The sequence below is a fragment of the Myotis brandtii genome, unplaced genomic scaffold (genome assembly GCF_000412655.1).
Source record: "Myotis brandtii unplaced genomic scaffold, ASM41265v1 scaffold32, whole genome shotgun sequence".
In the NCBI taxonomy this organism is placed as follows: Eukaryota; Metazoa; Chordata; class Mammalia; order Chiroptera; family Vespertilionidae; genus Myotis; species Myotis brandtii.
The window spans coordinates 8,477,090-8,494,831 of record NW_005362269.1 but is presented as its reverse complement, the minus strand read 5'-3'; the positions used below and the strand labels follow the sequence as shown (position 1 = coordinate 8,494,831).

The window sequence follows — 17,742 nt, the reverse complement described above, 5'->3', positions numbered from 1 at the left end:
TCAGGAACATGGCTAGTAGCTGCTAAGCTATGTGCTAATGCTGATCCATTGGTGATACATGACTAGAAGACTGTATTGAGAAAATTCTGAGGCTGATTCCCAAGAGTACCTGATCAATTAGTGACTTCTGCCATGACCAGAGTACATGTGGCAGAATGTAGGTCTGGTCTTAGTCTTCCCAGAACTGGTCTGACCTCCTCGCGTCACAAATGGAAAAACTACAGCCCCAAAAAAGTGATGAGACTCAAGTAAGATACAAATTTGGATTTTTCCCTTTGTCTCCTGAGATCAGTCTGCCTTTTTTTAATTTTATTTTAAGTTTTTAATAAAAGTTGTATATGATATTACTTTATTCCTGCATCTTCTCAGTTGTTTCTTCCTTGTATTTTCCCTTTTCCTTTCCTACTTGGCAAGATTTGGCTTTACGTTCAAGGATCTTTTTGTGGTCTTTGTCCAGCTTTAGTCTAGTGATAACCACCTTGCTGGGGTGAATGGCCACATGAACAGTTGTACCAGTAGCTTTCTCCTGTAGCACTCGTTCAATGTAGATGACATATTTCTTCCTATAAACCTGGACTACTTTGGCAATTTGCTGCCCTTTGTAATGTCCTCGAACAACCTGAACTTCATCATCCTTTCGGATGGGCATGGATTGAACATTGTACTTCTGTCTCAGCTCTTTGGAAAGAGGAGAAGACATAATCTTTCTTCAAATGTGGGAAGGTGCATTGAAATACCTTTTACAGCCCTAGCTGGTTTGGCTCAGTGAATAGAGCATCAGCCTGTGGACTGAAGGATCCTGGGTTCAATTCTCATCAAGGACACGTAACCTCAGTGTGTGGAAGACAACCAATCACATCAAGATTTCTCTCTCTGTCTCTCCCCCTCCCTTCCACTCTCTCTAAAAATCAATGGATGAGGATTAATGAAAAAAGAAAAAGAGCCCTAGCCAGTCGGGCTCAGTGTATAGAGTGTCAGCCTGCAAACTGAAGGGTCTCCGGTTTGATTCTGGTCAAGGGCACATGCCTGAGGGCCTGCTGGAGGCAGCCTATCAATGATTCTATCCCATCATTGATGTTTCTAAAAAAAAAAAAAAAGAAATACCTTTTACAGTTCTTGCTTCAGTCAGAAGTCATAAAGGGATTGAACTTCATTTTTACCGCTGGCGCTCCTACGATGGCCGCAAGAGGGAAAGGCTCAGTCTGCCTTTTGTGACCTGCCTCAGATCCTGGCAAAGGGGCTGTTTGCTGTATGTAAGCTCACAAATACCCACTTTGGGTGGCATTCAAATTGGTGGTGAAGCCCTGGCCAGATAGCTCCGTTGGTTGGAGCATTGTCCTGATATGCCAAGGTTGTGGGTTTGGTCCCTGGTCAGGACACATAGAAGAAGCAACCAATGAATGCATACATGGGTAGAACATCAAGTGAATCAATCTCGCTCTCTCTCTCTCTCTCTCTCTCCTTCAAATCAATCAATAAAAATTTTTACAACATTTTTGGTGAGCCCTTGGGAGTCAGGGGTCTCCGAGCCACCTAGTGCTCTCTGATCACTGGACTGGGATTAGGGTCCTCATAGGGAAAGCCATTAGTTTGTAAAGAAACTCAAAGAGCTGTTCTGAACCACCCAAGTCTGGACCGGAGGGCCCACTGGAATTGTTAAGCCAAGACCACGGCCCGACCAACTAGCAGTTTCACCCGCTGGGGCTCCATTTCTCATTTGTCAACCAGGTTTATGTAAGATATAGGGAAATCCCCAGAGGCTTGAACAAAACCAATGTTTAGTCTGTGGCACTGACTTTGAGAAAATATTTGTTTTATATTCTGGTTTTCTCGGTAACTGTTGAATGATTTTTACTTCACTGTCTCAAGGGGAAACAATTTTTGCTACCTCCACCCTCCTATAGACAGAGAAAGGGAAAGATGCCATAAAGACTTATCACAAATCAGATGGGCACTGACTTGAGCAAGGAAACAGATTAGTCCACCCAAAAAAGGGTTGGTTGATGCTGAATTGGCAATGGAACGAGTTCCTATCTCAATGCCTGTAGAAGCTCAAAGGATGTTTGCACAAATGAATGAATGAATGACTCAGTTACAGGGCACCTCCTCAAACAAGCTTTGCTTGACAACCTATTTAAGGTAGCTGACTTCCCCCTTCCTCCCAGTCACTTTCTATCTTAAAACACCCATTTAATTTGTTTGTGGCAGGTACCACTATCTGAAATGATCTCTCTAAAATCTATTTGTTTATATTCTGCCTCCCTTCATTAGAATGTTAGCCTTGTGAGGGTCCAGCCCTTGTCTGGATTGTAAACCACTGTATGCTCAGTGACCAGATGGTGCCTGGCACATGGTTGGATTTTATGAATACTGGATGAATGACTGACTGAATGAGGAACTGAGTCCCTGAGAAGCTATGTGGGCCTTATTATTAATTTTTATTATAACAGCTTTATTGAGATATAATTTAAATAAGTCATTAATTTAAAGTATATGGTTCAGTGCTTTTTCATATACTCACAGAGCTGAGCAACCATCACCAAAATCAATTTTAGAGTATTTCCATTATCCCAAAAAGAAATGTCTATCCATTAACAGTCCCTAACTATTTCTTCCCCACTCTCCCCAGCCCTAGGCAATCACTGGTCTACTTTCTGTCTCTATAGATTTGCCTAATTTGGACATTTCATATAAACAAAATTATACAATATGTAGGCCTGGCTTCTTTCAGATAGAATAATCCATGTTATTGCATGCATCAGTACCTTATTTATTTTTATTGCCAAATAATATTCTATGCTGTAACCTGGATGAACCTGGTTGAGATGGCTTTGGTGGCAGTTGTGGTGGTGGTAGATTTGGTGGCAGTGGGGTGGCTATATGGATTTGGTAATAACGGGAGCAGTTTTGGAGGTGGTGGAAGCTACAGTGATTTTGGCAAAGAAAAATTATTCTTAAAATTTTGGATCCATGAAAGGTGGAAACGTTAGAGGCAGAAGCTCTGCCCCATTTTCAGGATAAATTTTTTCCTATTGATTCTGTCCTTTTTGGCTTCTCCATGTGTCCGCCTGTCCAAGGCCCTGTGTTGGCCGCCTCAGGGAATTGAGGGCCAGGCCTAACAAGTCTGTATCCTAGCTACCTTGGAGAAAGGAAAAGGACCTTGATGAGCGATGAGCTAGAAATAGCAGGGAGCAGGCACACGTGAGCGGAGGCCACAGCTGCCTTTGTATCCCAGCTGGAGAATGTTCCTTGGAAAAAGCTGGAGCCTTGTTTGGATTGTCTTTAGAGTCCAGTGGTTCTCAACCTTGGCTGCACATTAGAATCACCTGGGAATCTTTTTAAAATCCTGATTTCTGGGCCTCATCCTCCGGAAATTCTGTGTCTTTGTTATGGGGTGGGGCCACAACATTAGTAACAAAGAAACAGAATTTCCGGAGGATGAGGCCCAGAAATCAGGATTTTAAAAAGATTCCCAGGTGATTCTAATGTGCAGCCAAGGCTGAGAACCACTGCTTTAGACTGAGATGACAGAAAGAGAGAGATTGACTAAAGAAAGGAAACAAATGTGTTGAACACCTGCTGCCAGATGTGATGCATCATGGCAAGTCGTTCATGTACATTAGGTCATCCAATCTTCATAATATTCTTGCGGGTAGGAATTATTAACCTCCATAGCAGATGGGAGAACTGGGGACCAGGGGGTAAGTGAAGGAGCCAGAATGTAATCTGAAGGCTGCCTCCAAAGCCCGTTCTTTCCCAGGGTACCTGGCATCTCTCTGAGGGTTGGTGCTCTGGCCATGTTGCCTGGATACACAGATCAGCCCTATCTGGTCAGGCATTAGCGCTAGTCTCCCACAGATGAATTGTGGGTGTGGCTGCTCCACAAGCTATTAATTAAACTATCAATCAAGACTTTCAAATTTGGAGTTTCACTGCCTGAGTTTGAATCTGGGCTTTGCCATCAACTAGTTTGGTATATTTTGAGCCTTTTAAGCTTACGTGACCACTTGACCTTTCCAAGCCTCAGTTTGCTCATCTGTGAAATGGGGATTGGAGGGTTGTAAGAACTAAGTGAGTGAATGTATATGAAGTGCTCAGCATAATCCCTGACCCACAGTTGGCGGTCTATAAAGCTTAGGTATTGAGTGCCTATGATTCTCTCTCATCACTGTCATCTCAGTCTAAAGACAATCCTAATAAGGCTCCAGCTTTTTCCAAGGAACATTCTCCAGCTGGGATACAAAGGCAGCTGGAGCCTCCGCTCATGTGTGCCTGCTCCCTGCTATTTCTAGCTCATCTCTCATCAAGGTCCTTTCTCTTTCTCCAAGGTAGCTAGGATTCTATCTCTCCCTCTCTGAGATCAATTAAAAAAAAAAGATTAGGTATTAAGTGCCTATTACATGCTAGACCTGGGGCTTGGGTTTGGAGATGAGCAAAAGAAGGCCTGGTCTTTGTTCTTTTTGGTCTAGTGCAGTGGTCGGCAAACTGCGGCTCACGAGCCACATGCGGCTCTTTGGCCCCTTGAGTGTGGCTACGAAGTTTCAATTGCACTGTACATGCGCACCCGCACGTGTTATTTTATGGAAGAGCCACGCTCAAGGGGCCGCAGTTTGCCAACCACTGGTCTAGTGCAAGGGGAAACAACTAAATAATCACACAAATAAATAGAAAAAGCTATGTGAGTGATATACAGTTCCTATGCCTAGGTTAGAAACTGTGATTGCAAGATGAATGAGTAGACGCTAAAGAGACAAGGAGGAGGGCGCAGGGCTCCAGGCTGAGTGAAAGGCTCAGACCCTGGGATCAGAAGATACTAACTAGATCATCTGGGTTTAGAAATCACATGAGCTGTGTGCCAGTTTCCATGAATTCAAAGGCAAAGTCACATCTTAAAAGTTGGTCACTGGCCCAGCTGGCGTGGCTCAGTGGTTGAGTGTCAACCTATGAACCAGGAAGTCACAGTTCAATCCCATTCAGGGTACATGCCCGGGTTTCAGGCTTGATCCCCAGTAGGGGCGTGCAGAAGGCAGCTGACTGATGATTCTCTATCATCATTGATGTTTCACTTTCTCTCTCCCTCTCCCTTCCTCTCTGAAATCAATAAAAATATATTTTAAAAAAAAGTTGTTCATTGGACCAAAGCCTTCACAAACACCATGAGTGGTTCTACCAAACAAAGATTCTTGTGGGGCAGTAACAAAATATGATTACTACTGGATCAGAGGCAAGTGAGTAGTTAAAAAAGTGAGCCTAGGTCTTCAACTTTTGATGGATTTTAAGTCACCTGTACATACAGGGCCACACTCTGAGAAGTCCTGAGTTGGTGACCTTATGTAGGTCTCGTAATCTCCATTTTCTCATGCTTAGTGAGGAATGAAAACCATAGAATTCTCACTTTGAATCCTGGCTCCACCACCTACTATCTGGGTGGACGTGGCAAGTTTTTTAACCTCTCTTAGCCTCAGTTTTCTTTTCTTCTTTGTGTCTTAGAGGGTGGGAGGGAGGGGAGAGACACAGGGAGAGAAACATCGATGTGAGAGAGAATCATCACATCCTGCCCCCAACCAGGGCCAGGGATCAAGCCTGCAACCAAGGTATGTGCTCTTGACTGGACTTGAACCTGGGACCCTTCAGTTCGCAGGCCAACGCTCCATCCTCTGAGTCAAACCAGCTAGGGCAGCCTCAGTTTTCTTATATGTGTGATGAACAAGACTGACCTCCTAGGTTGCTTGCGGACTAAATGATACTGTGTTTGCAAAAGCATCTAGCAAAGTAACAGTCATTATAGTCACAAAGCCCAATATGACTAAAAGACATGATTACTATGGCCCCCCTTCCCCCCTTATACTTGTGGCTTTAAAATGCCAGCTCCCCTAATGCCTGCAAATCTGCAACTTCGGGACTGGAGTTTGGAATTGGAGAAGGTGAATGCTGAGCAGATTTCCCCTCAGCTTTAGAAGCCAGGAAGTTCTCCCTAAGGGCTGAGCTCTGAAAGCTCAAAGCTGGGAGGTGGACAAGTCAGAAATCAATTGTAACTCAGGCATAGGGGGCTTGGTTTTAAATCCCGTCAGGTAGAAAAGCCACTGGCAGCCTTGGACGGCTCCCACCCGAGTCTGTACTTGAATTTGGGAAAAGGTAATCACCGTTGAAGTGATAGGAGTACTTAAAAAGAAATCAAACACATTTGACTTCATCCTGCATGAATATGGAAGAGGGATTTCTCTCTAACCAGCCCTCCTCATTTTCCCTTCTGATGGGAAATGTCAAGAAGCTCTGGCTACTAAACCGAGCCCATGGAGAAGGCCCTAGCGCCCCATGTCCAGTGAAGGCCAGGCTCTAGTTGGGCTTCCTGCCTCCTCCTCCCTCATGGCTTCTTCTGCACCCTTCCAGGAAGAGCCTGAAATTCTAAAACACACACAAAAACTCAAAACTCATCTAATTTATAGCCAAATGCAGTCACTTCCTGGGACAGTTATGGGGAGGTAGATATGAAGGAGAACAGGCTTTAGAGTTGACCAGTGTGAGGGGCATCCAAAATGAGCCACCCCAAGGTGTGCCTCAATGGTAGTAAGATGACTTTGAGCTAAAGGCAGATTTAGCTTCAGATTCAAGAGAAACTTAACTACCTAGAGAAGAACTTGAGTCAAGAGCCTTGCCTATAATAAGAGATTATCAGAGATAACCTTTTTTGACCTATGATATGGAAGGGCGAAGTTTTATTTACTAAACATCTGCTCTTATTGTAATGTACCCCGCGAATCACAGAAGGATGCCTCAAGAAGTCGAATTAAAGAGTCACATTTATTGCAATCCGGGACTATGAGGGGCCATTCCCCAAATCTCATAGTCATAAGATGGTGGCAAAACCAGACTTATATAGGCAAAGATCACAAAGGTATTGATTACATCTCAAGGTTTGGAATGAGGAACCTGGTTTGCAAAAAAGCAGTTTACAGAAGCAGAATTAAGCATGTTAATTACAGTTTTGGGTCTCGGGGTCACTGAATTGACAGAAACACCTTATCTAGAGCCCTCTGTCTTGAGATCACTGAGTTGCCAGGAACTCATTATCTAGAGCCTTCGAGGTAATTTAGAGTAATTGCGCTGTCCTGGTCTTGGGACCACTGAGTCAACTGGAATGCATTATCTGTGGCCACTAAAAACAATTTAGGATAATTGTGCTGTCCTGTTTCCCAGGTACAGAAGAATGTGCTTTCTAAAACAAGATAACAATCAATGGGATAGTCATTCAATGGAATGGGATGATGTATACAATTCAGAAAAATCAAAATAACTTTTCTATTGTTAAGCCAAACAGCAGGGTTAGAGTTAAACTACAGTTTCTACCTGAGATGGTTGCTACCATACTTCACTCTTATCATTCTGCAATGACCTTTTAAAGCCCCCAAGGTGCATTCCTAGCTCATCCCTAGCTCAGAATGTCTTATATACCTCAATTTCCTTCCTAGCTCTGAATCTCTCCTGCAAATGGGTACAATTAATTATAATAATGCATTTTATTTAAAGGACTCCAACATGTCATCAGTATAAAAGTGATCAGTGAGCTGTTTTATAATATTTTTATCCCACTAAGTCTTTAAAATCTGGTATATATTTTATATTTACAACATGTCTCAATGTGGACCAGGTACATTTCATGTGTTCAATAACCACATGAGGCTGGCGGCCACTGTGTTGGGCAGCATAGCTTTGGAGGGTGCAGCAGCAAAGCTATAGAGAGACAGCAATTACAACACTTCCCCTCTTTTCTCTTATCTGAATCTTTTAAAAATGCAAAATCAAGCTATGAAAGCATCTTTCAAATTCACTTTCCTCTTTAGATCAGCGGTTCTCAACCTGTGGGTCTCGACCCCTTTGGGGGTCGAATGATCCTTTCACAGGGGTTGCCTAAGACCATCAGAAAACACATATATAATTACATATTGTTTTTGTGATTAATCACTATGCTTTAATTATGTTCAATTTGTAACAATGAAAATACATCCTGCATATCAGATATTTACATTACGATTCATAACAGTAGCAAAATTACAGTTATGAAGTAGCAACGAAAATAATTTTATGGTTGGGGGTCACCACAACATGAGGAACTGTATTAAAGGGTCGCAGCATTAGGAAGGTTGAGAACCACTGCTTTAGATGGTCTTTTTTAAAAATTTTTTCCCAAGTTCTCAGTTCCTAGGCTGACCCAGAGGAAGGCCTTGGGCTCTGGATGAGCCTGGAATGGAAGTGGGATGTAAATTTTCTCCTTTTGTCTGATTACCGGCAGTTCTAGCAGGAGAATACTGGTCAGTGTTTACATGCATTACTTCACTTAATCCTCACGATGACCCTATGAAATAGGTTCTATTATTATGCTATTTTTTTTATTATAATGCTATTTTTACAAATGGAGATTCAGAGAAGTTAAGTAACTTGTCCAAAGTCACACAGCAGGGAAACAAGCAGGATGAGATCTCATTGAATCTGAAGTCAATGCCAATACTAATGAGTGATTATGCCATTCTTTATCATCAGAGAATTGCAGTTATGTCTCAAATTCTCCTGACTCCCAGTTGATGCATTCAACCACTCTCTGCAGCTGCAGGTTTCTCCGTTTAAAAGGGAATAATAGTCACTTTGCAGAGTAATTTTGAGAATTAAATGAGCTAATTTACTTACAAATCTGTATTGGAAATGGAAGTGTTTTGTCTCACTACAGGAGCCCTATTCTGGCCTTTCACCAGGGGCTCATGGTCTAATTACCATAAATCTCAGGATCCTTTAGTGACAGTCCCAGGAAATGTGACTCCAGTGCTGGCACCAAAGGCCAGTAAATTAGAAAATCTGGGATGAGACCAGTGGACCCTGCATTCTCCTGTATAAAGGGGTGCAGTGAATACTGGGCCCAGAGTCAGGGCACTCCTGTGCCAGTTGGGGCTCTCCCTCAGAGGGGCTGAGCAACCTCAGGCAAATCCCTCTCCTATGTAAACGGAGGGGACAGGACCAGAGAAATCTGAATTCCTTCCTAGCTCTGACCTTTCCCTCTGCAGCTGAGGGCTGCCCCACCCTCCCCAGCCACACACACAAACACACACACAGTTTTAAAGGCCCAGTGTGTCAGCCACGTGACTGCCAAAGCACGCGGCGCTCTGTTCCCCAGTGGGTGGAAAACGCAGAGGTGGCCTTATTATGAATGAATATCGAGCAAAAACCACCATGTGAGAGAAGTCACTATGGTGACCAAAGCAGAGAGGACGAGTGCGAGCTGCAAGAGCCCTCCAAGGTCTCCCGTCTTTCATTCCAGAACTCTGCCGGGCTCCCGAACAGCGTGCTCTGCTGAGTGAAGTGCCTCAAGGTCAAGGGAACAAAGAGAGGACGACAACTAAATTGGCTTGTCTGTTCCCTTCTTTGTCAGCATCCACAGACCTGGGTGGAGTAGGCTGAGTGGAAGGATTTTGGATTTGGATAGAGGAGCCAACTCTCAGAGAAGGGGGTCACTTCTAGAGGTTCAGGGACGGTGGTGTTGGGGCAGGGGCGGGAGCACCCCTATCTCCAATGTCACGCCATGGAGACAGCCAAGACCCTGGCCTCCGCGGCAGCAGGAGAGATCCTTGTGAATCATTTAGAATCCTTGAAAAGCTCTCTGGGACTCGCTGCTTGCCTTTACCCAGTAACCACACCAGAGCAAAAACATGCGACTCCAAGGAGCACACAAACAGCAGCTGCTACAGTCTCTGGGTTCTAGGAAGGGGGCTCTCTTGTCCCTCCTCCACATCAGATGCCCAGCAACCCTGTCAGTCCTGGGGCTCCTCACACCTGCCATTGTTTGGAAATCCTCTTCTTACAAGATTACCCAGGCCCCATTTTTTAAAAATAGATTTTTATTGATTTCAGAGGGGGAGAGAGAGATAGAAACAGCAATGATGAGAGAGAATCATTGATCAGCTGTCTCTTGCACACCCCACACTGGGAATTGAGCTCCCAACCCTGGGCATGTGCCCTGACCTGGAATGGAACCGTGACCTCCTGGTTCATCCATCAGTGCTCAAGAACTGAACCATGCCACGCTGGCCCCATGCCCCATTTTATTCATTTGTTTATATATTTCTTTGATGAAGTAAGAATTTAAACATTTTCCTTTGAGAAATACATGTTCATTGTAGAAAAATGAGAAAATTAGGAAAACTGGGACATGTAGATGGGCAAAAAAGAAAAGAAAATCCACAGTGATCCAAACCCTTGGAAATAACTATTCACTAATTGAGTCATTTGTTTATGAATTCTACAAACATTTTTGAAGGCCTACTGTATGCCAGGCACTGTGCTACCTGTGAGAGGTGCGATAATGAACAGGACCAAACAAGGGGCTTTTTTCTAAGTACTGTATAGGTATACACACATTCCTTTAAAAAAAAAAAATCTCTGCTGTTTTTTTAAACAAATACAAATAAAACAGACAGTAGAAATTTGGTTTAAAAAAAAATTAAAGAACCAAAGCAACTTAGAACTGCATATTCAGGTCATTTTTGTATTTGCATATGTAGCAACTATGCAGTCAGAGGAATAACGGGGGGTAAACACTGAAAGAGTTACTTGGAAATGAACAGCCATGAAGTAAATGCGAAGAACAGTCCTTAGTCCTCAGCTTCTAGCTCAGAATTTACATACGAGGATGAATCAAATCATTTCCACGCTCCCACCCAGGCTTCCAGACCTTCGGGAGGGATAATAAGAATAGTTACTGCCTTACAGTCATGATCCAATTTAAGGTAACCTTCACAGCAACTAATTGAGGTAGAGCTGATTATTATTATTATTCCCATATTACAGATGAGAAAACCAAGACAGAGAGAAACTATGATGACACAAACAATTCTGTCAAAATGATCTTGGGTTTGTGGTTTTTCAAGGATGGTTCTCAGATCACATGTACCTCTCTGGCTGAGGTTCCCACCCATTTTTCAGAAGGCTTCGCTTAAGGCTGTCAGAGCAAATGATAGCCTTCCCAGTGAAAACACAGGAGCTCTTTGTAATCACTGAGCAAACAGGTCTTACACTCTGGTACCTATACTTACTTGCTGTGTGACCTTGGGCAACTTAATTAACATCTCTGTGCATCAGTTCCCTAGTCTGAATTGGTGATAATTATATGATGTACCTCATAGGGATATAATAAGGTTTAATTGATTTAATTAATACCTGATACAAAGTAAGCACTTGATCAATATTGGGTGTTATTTCTTGGCCCAGCACAATGCTAAGGAAGCTATAAAATAAAGTCTTTACTTTAGGTCTGATAATTTAATAGCTACCACATTTGAAATGATGGGAGAACTCAACTGAGAGGAATGTCAATAAGCATTCTTAGAACTTTTTTGAGAGGGTGGGCTCTAACAGGGGTGGTTAGACTCTAAGGTGAGGTTTAACCTGTGGGCTTGGGATTAGAAGGCAGGACAAAAATGCACACTGATATGCATTTACCCAAGGATCCTGTCCCAGGGGATGGCTAAGGAAATATAAGAAACAGCACAAAGATCAAAGTTGTCAAGAGTGCATTCTTTGGAGACTGGCAGGTCCAGTTCCCATCCTAATCCCAGTCTACAGCTTTGGAAGCTTTCTCTGACCAATCTGAGGCTCTCTTTCCTTGCTGGGTGGTTGCTAGGATCATTGTTCATTTCTGCAAGACACAGCATGAAGCCTGGCCAACTACCATGACTTGCCCAGGATTGCCCCATTTTTAACACCAAACATCCTGCATCTCAGGAAACTCTTCTGTCAAGCAGCAAGGATGGACCGGCTTCCGGCAGCATCTCAGGAAACTCTTAAGTCCCAGGCAACCCAAGATGGTCAACCTAAAACCACTCCCTCCAAAGTTGTGCTCACAGGGTCCATTTTTAAGGAACCATGTTGACATGGCATCTGTTGAGAATATACAAAGAGGGGGGAAGCATGTGAAAGAACACCTAGACTGTGGAGGAATATGTTTCAGGGGAGTGCCCACCTTTGATAGGCTTGATTCCCCTAGGCTCATCTGGCTGCTGTCTCTGCCTGGCGCACAGTAGGTGCTCACTAAATGGTTCGATCAGTGGTGGCTTTCCTTATAGGGATTGTGCTCAATAGAGGGATTTGCCTTTGAAATATGATGCCCTTTCCCACTTGGTGCGCTTATGTGAAGATCTGTTACTAGGGGCCAGATAGGATGAGCTATAAGGCATTTAACAGCCTGTGGATAAGTATGTGGTGGGGGCATTAGGGAAAATTTTCTGAAATACATATTTTTAAAATCTTTAAATTGTGTGATGATCAGCTTTCAATGATCCCCACCTTTTGGTATTCATTCATGCCCTTGTATAATGTTCTCCCCTTGTGCTTAGGCTGGACTTTGTGACTTGCTTCTGAACAGAATACAGTGTAAGTGAGGGGATGTCTCTTCTGAGATTAGGCTATAAAAGGCTGTGGCTTCTCGCTTTCTTGCACCATTTCTTCCTGGCTCTTATCCTATGCTCATTCTGCTGAAGCAAATTGTAACTAGTGAACTATTCTATGGAGAGGCACATGTGTCCAGGAGTTGAGGGCAGCCCCTAGCCAACAGCCACTGACGAACTGAATCCTACCAAGAATCATGTGAATGAGCTTTGAAGTGGACCCTTCTCTTTTTAAGCTTTCAGATGAGACTGCAGCCCCTGCTGGCATCTTGATTCTAGCCTTGAGAGAGAGAAAGAGAGAGACCCTAAGTAGAGGACCCAGCTAAGCCATGCCTGGATTTCTGCTCACAGACACAGTGATAAAATAAATGCTAGCCTCTACCAGCATACATTTGTTTTGCTTGTTTTTGTACTTTATATAAATGAGATCACACAGTATGTAAAAAATAGCTTTTTAGCAGATTCTCAGTGAGATTCCTTGATACATTGAGAACCACTGAGACACATGGAGAGAGAGCCAGTGATTGACATGTTTGCCAGTAGTTATCCATCACAGTCTTGGTCTGGGAATAAGTGACTGATTTTAGAAGAGAAATAATGGTTACCTGGATAGAAATAGGTGTAGGATGGGACAAGTAATTCACTCAGCCAGCACTCACAGCCATGTGCTCTGAGTCTTGAGTCTCTGTTCCCTATGCTACCCTCTGTCTGTAATTTGATTTCCTGAGAGATGAGGCCCAGAAAAATAAAACAAAAGAAAAAACCCACTAAGTCACAACTAGAGATACTTATCCTTCTCTATGAACCAACACCCCAGTATTTGGGTTTTTACTTAGCTTTTCACAAGTTTGGTTATTGGGAGTCAGAGCCCTAGAGGATGATCAACCCCAGATGCAGTGATAAAACGGAATTTCTAAATCTAGTTGCTAACAATTATGAAGCTACGCTTAGAGTCTATGTTAAGCATTTTATATGTTACATAATTTATATACAAACACACCAACCTGATAGGAAGCTAGTTATTATTAAGATATTTTATAAATGAGGAAACAGTTTAAACAATTTGCCTATGCCCTAACCGGTTTGGCTCAGTGGATAGAGCGTTGGCCTGAGGACTCAAGGGTCCCAGGTTTGATTCCGGTCAAGGGCATATACCTTGGTTGTGGGCACATACCCAGTAGGGAGTGTGCAGGAGGCAGCTGATCGATGTTTCTCTCTCATGGATGTTTCTAACTCTCTATCCTTCTCCCTTCCTTTCTGTAAAAAATCAATAAAACATATTTTTAAAAAATAAAAATAAATAAACAACTTGCCTAAGACTGCATTCTGCCCATATCATACAGCTAGTTGGAGGCCGTACAGGTTCATTCATTCATTTCCACTCTGAGTTTTTAATCACTAAACTTTGGTACCTTCCACAGAGCTTGAGATCAAAGTCTGCTGCGACAGTGAAGATGTGCTTGAGTAGTCAGCTGGATTCCTTACCCCTGCCATTCATCTATCCCTCCATCCAGCCACCCATCCATTCCTTCAATCATCTTCCAATCAACCAACTATCCATCTGCTATGGTCTGAATATTTGTGTCCCTCCAAAATTTATTTGTTGAAATCCTAACCCCTAAGGTGATAGTCTTAGGAGGTGGGGCATATGGGAGGTGATTAGGTAATGAAGACGGGACCCTCTTGATTGAGATTAATTCCTTTTTAAAAATATATATATTTTTTATTGATTTCAGAGAGGAAGGGATAAAGATAGAAACATAAAGGTTGAGAGAGTATTATCAATCGACTGCCTTCTGCATGCTCCTTCTGGGGATCAAGCCTACAACCTGGGCATGTGCCCTGACTGGGAATTGAACCATAGCCTCCTGGTTCATAGGTTGACACTCAAACACTGAGCCACACCAGCCGGGCAGGATTCAGACTCTTTTTCTTTCTTTTTTAAATATATTTTTTATTGATTTCAGAGAAGAAGGGGGAGAGAGAGAGAGAAACATCAGTAATGAGTGAGAAGGATTCAGACTTTTAATGTCTGCACCTTCACCACTTCCTCTCTAGTGAAAGGATTTCATAGGGTGTGACCTTGTTGTGAGCAATGGGGCATTTTATTTCAAATGAAGTTTTCCTGGGAAGTCCACTGTGTGGGAGATGAAGGACTTCCTAAGGTCAAAGCAGGGTGGAAACGTTTCCAAGACCCCCACCCCTACTTCCACACCCATCCTCCTGTGGAGCCTCCAAGAAAGCTCCCTTGCCCCTTTTTGCCATGTGAGTATACAAAGAGAAGTCTGCAGCCTGAAAAAAGGCCTTCATTTCACCATGCTGGTGACCTGATCTTGCACTTCCAGCCTGCAGAACTGTAAGAAATAAATTTCTGTTGTTAATAAGCCATCAAATCTCTGGTATTTTGTTCTAGCACTCTGAAGAGACTAAGACACCATCCTATCACCCATCCAGTCCTCTAGCCAGCCAGCCACAAATACCATGGAGCTATCCATTCCACAAATACCAAGGGCCTTCTCTATGCTGATTTTATGCCAGGAGGAAGCTGAATACAGAAGTGACCAGAATACAACAAAACTTATGAAAGCTGGGTTTTCACTGGATTTAGAATTCCTTGAGGATAGTATCTCTTGTTTTGTATCTGTAGAGCATAAAATATGATTGGCTCCTGTCTTCCTTTTCAATCTTACCCACTTATTCAATTATACTGGTCTCCTTTCCATTTCTGGAATAAGACCTCTTTTGCCTCAAGACTTTTGCAATTGCTGTTCCTTTTGACCCAAATATTCATCAAGCAATGCTAATAGCTGGCTCCTTCTTATCCTTTGCAACTTACTTAAATGTCTTGTCCTCAGAGAGGCCTTTTCTGACCACTTTATCTAAAGTAGATGCTCTCTTCCCCCTCCCCAGCTACTCCCTATCACCTCACCCTGTTTATTTCTTTGAAGGCATTGGTCACAATCTTGTTTATTGTTTATTTTCTAACTTCCTAGCCAGAAACAAGTCCAGGGAGGCCAGGTACTAAGTCTTTCATGTTTGTGTTTTTGTGCTTTTTTTTCCTGCATGACTTCTGCCTTCCTAGCCCAGTAACAGACACATAGTAGTAGGCCTTCAATATTTATTTGTTGAATAAATGAATGAAAAAAATTCATGACCATATAAACAGACCTTGAAAGATAGAGTAGGAACAGAGAGGGCCTTGAAAGACAAGCAGAAGAGGGTACACTTGATGGGAACATAGGAAGCTAGTAGAAGTTCTTGAGTTGCAGAATGAAAAATGATTTAGGGGGGTAACTTGGTATGCCACAATCTGCCATAAATCCTTAATTTAAATAATTCACTGCAGTGTCTTGTAATGAATCACTACAAGAGATAATTAGGATCTAGGACCTGAGCTGTATTTTTCTCCCTGTGTTTAATTAATTGATAATGGTGATCTATAAAGTGATCATAGTGAAGACCCTATAAGGTGGGATCCACGTCTATTTACTGCAGTCAGGCCTGCAGTAGATAAATTATTTCTTCAGTTACTGAGTGAAACAATCATGCACTTAGAAAGACCTGGGTTAGATAGGATTTGCTACTAGCCATCTGTGTGACCCTTAAGAAGATCCTTAACCTGGCTAAGGTCAGTTTATCTGTAAAGAGAAAGACTTAGCTCAGGCATTTAAATGAAAGCTTATGAGAAAATCTGAGGCACAGAGTAGACCTCGGTAAATTCATTTCCTTCTGTTACTCTGGAGATGCTGAACCTGCCCTGACAGGGATTTCCTACTGGCCTTTTCCCAACAGTCTTGTGGCTTGAAATAGAGCATATGGTGATATTTACTTTTTGCTATTTTCAGTCTTTCCCGTGTAAAGCTGGAATTGTGACTCTGCAACTTAACTAGCTGAGTGACCTTAGGTACCTCAATTTCTTTATAAAATAGGTATAATAATAGTACCTGTCTCATAGGAATATTGTAAGGATTACATGAGATGGTACACTGAGTATCTGTACTAGTGCCTGGTACATAGTAGGTTCTCAAATGTTAGCTGTAATCCTTTAGGACTTTATTTTACTCTCCTTAATGCTGGCAACTTTTCTCCTCTTCTTTCTGTAGGTATTCTCAGTGCCTACAATCTCTTCTGGGGAGAATGCTGACTCTGAAATGCAATGTGGGAGAAATGGATTCAGTAGCTTCTTTCAGACATCCAAACCAAGAGCCTTCAAATAAGAATAGAGTAGTAGGAGCATTATGACACTGAGGAGAGACTTTTTGTATCAGTGGCATCTGTTCTAACCAGATATTCAAATACCCTTACTTTTAGGGTCACTTATTGGCCAAAGCAACCATGGATCTGTCCAAAAGGTACCTCCAGGAAAGAAAAAACGCTTAAGGAACCAGACACACCCATTTTCTAGTGATTTTGGAAGAACAAGCAGTATTAGCGTTGGAGCCTCAAAGACTGCTTTCTGGAACTTTCATTAGCTTAATCTATTGTGCTTTTCATTAGCATTTTCCTAGAAAGTGAAGTCAAGGAAAACATTCCTGGGGTGGGGCTGGAGTAACTACCATGCGGTTATAGAGACTGTTTTGCACATCATTTTTTCTCCAGAACCTAGCACAGTACCTAGCATACCAGGGACTCAAAAGTGTAGAATTATTTTCAAACTTTAGTTGTCTTTCCCAAGGAAACTTGTCGTGCCCACAAGCGGCCGCAAGCAGGTCCGCGCCTAGAAATAACATTTATTCTAAAGACCACTGCGCAGGGATTCTTGGGAAGCAGTCCCCCTCCCTCATTCGCTTGTTTCTCCTCCCGTAAGTTGCCTTTGAAAGAACTGGCACGCCACGTGATTCCCTCCCTTCTCCCCTGAAAGCCTGGCTGATAACGGGCAGGAGCGTAGGCCAACCATAAAATTCTATTTCATCTTCTAGCCAATAGTAAGAAGCGATAAGTATATGGCTCAGTTTTTTTTACTTTCCCCGCCCACTTTGAGCCCGCCCCTCCACTCCCATTGGACATTTGACAACTCACCCGGCCAATGAGAAGTTCCTACTCTACATGGGAGGGATGGACTGACTAGATAATAGACGTCCGGCTCTGGCCAATGGCATATCACAAGTGAGGCAGGAGTGGAGGACGGGACCAATGGCGCGGTGCCAATAACGAGCATCAGTGGAAGGGCGGGACGAAACTGTTCGCGGGAGGGAGGGGAAGGCCCAGGGAACCAAGCAGCGCTGCCGCCACCGCCGCTGCAACCGGAGTTGGAGGAGGGAGAAGCCAGGGAGAAAATGGCGGCCGTGGCTGCAGAGGCGGCAGCGACTGCAGC

At 43.1% G+C, this 17,742-nt stretch overlaps 1 protein-coding gene and 1 pseudogene across 1 annotated transcript in view; one reads left to right on the top strand and one right to left on the bottom strand.

Annotated features, from left to right (window-relative positions):
• Positions 1-349: 349 nt before the first annotated feature.
• LOC102248342 lies at positions 350-1,154 on the bottom strand (annotated as a pseudogene).
• Positions 1,155-16,748: 15,594 nt separating this feature from the next.
• PWWP2A (PWWP domain containing 2A) overlaps positions 16,749-17,742 on the top strand; it is a 34,273-nt gene continuing 33,279 nt past the window's right edge. The window contains exon 1 of the mRNA XM_014543169.1: positions 16,749-16,780. Coding sequence (XP_014398655.1) covers positions 16,764-16,780 — 17 coding nt within the window. The 5' untranslated portion in view covers positions 16,749-16,763. The remainder of the gene's footprint in view (positions 16,781-17,742) is intronic.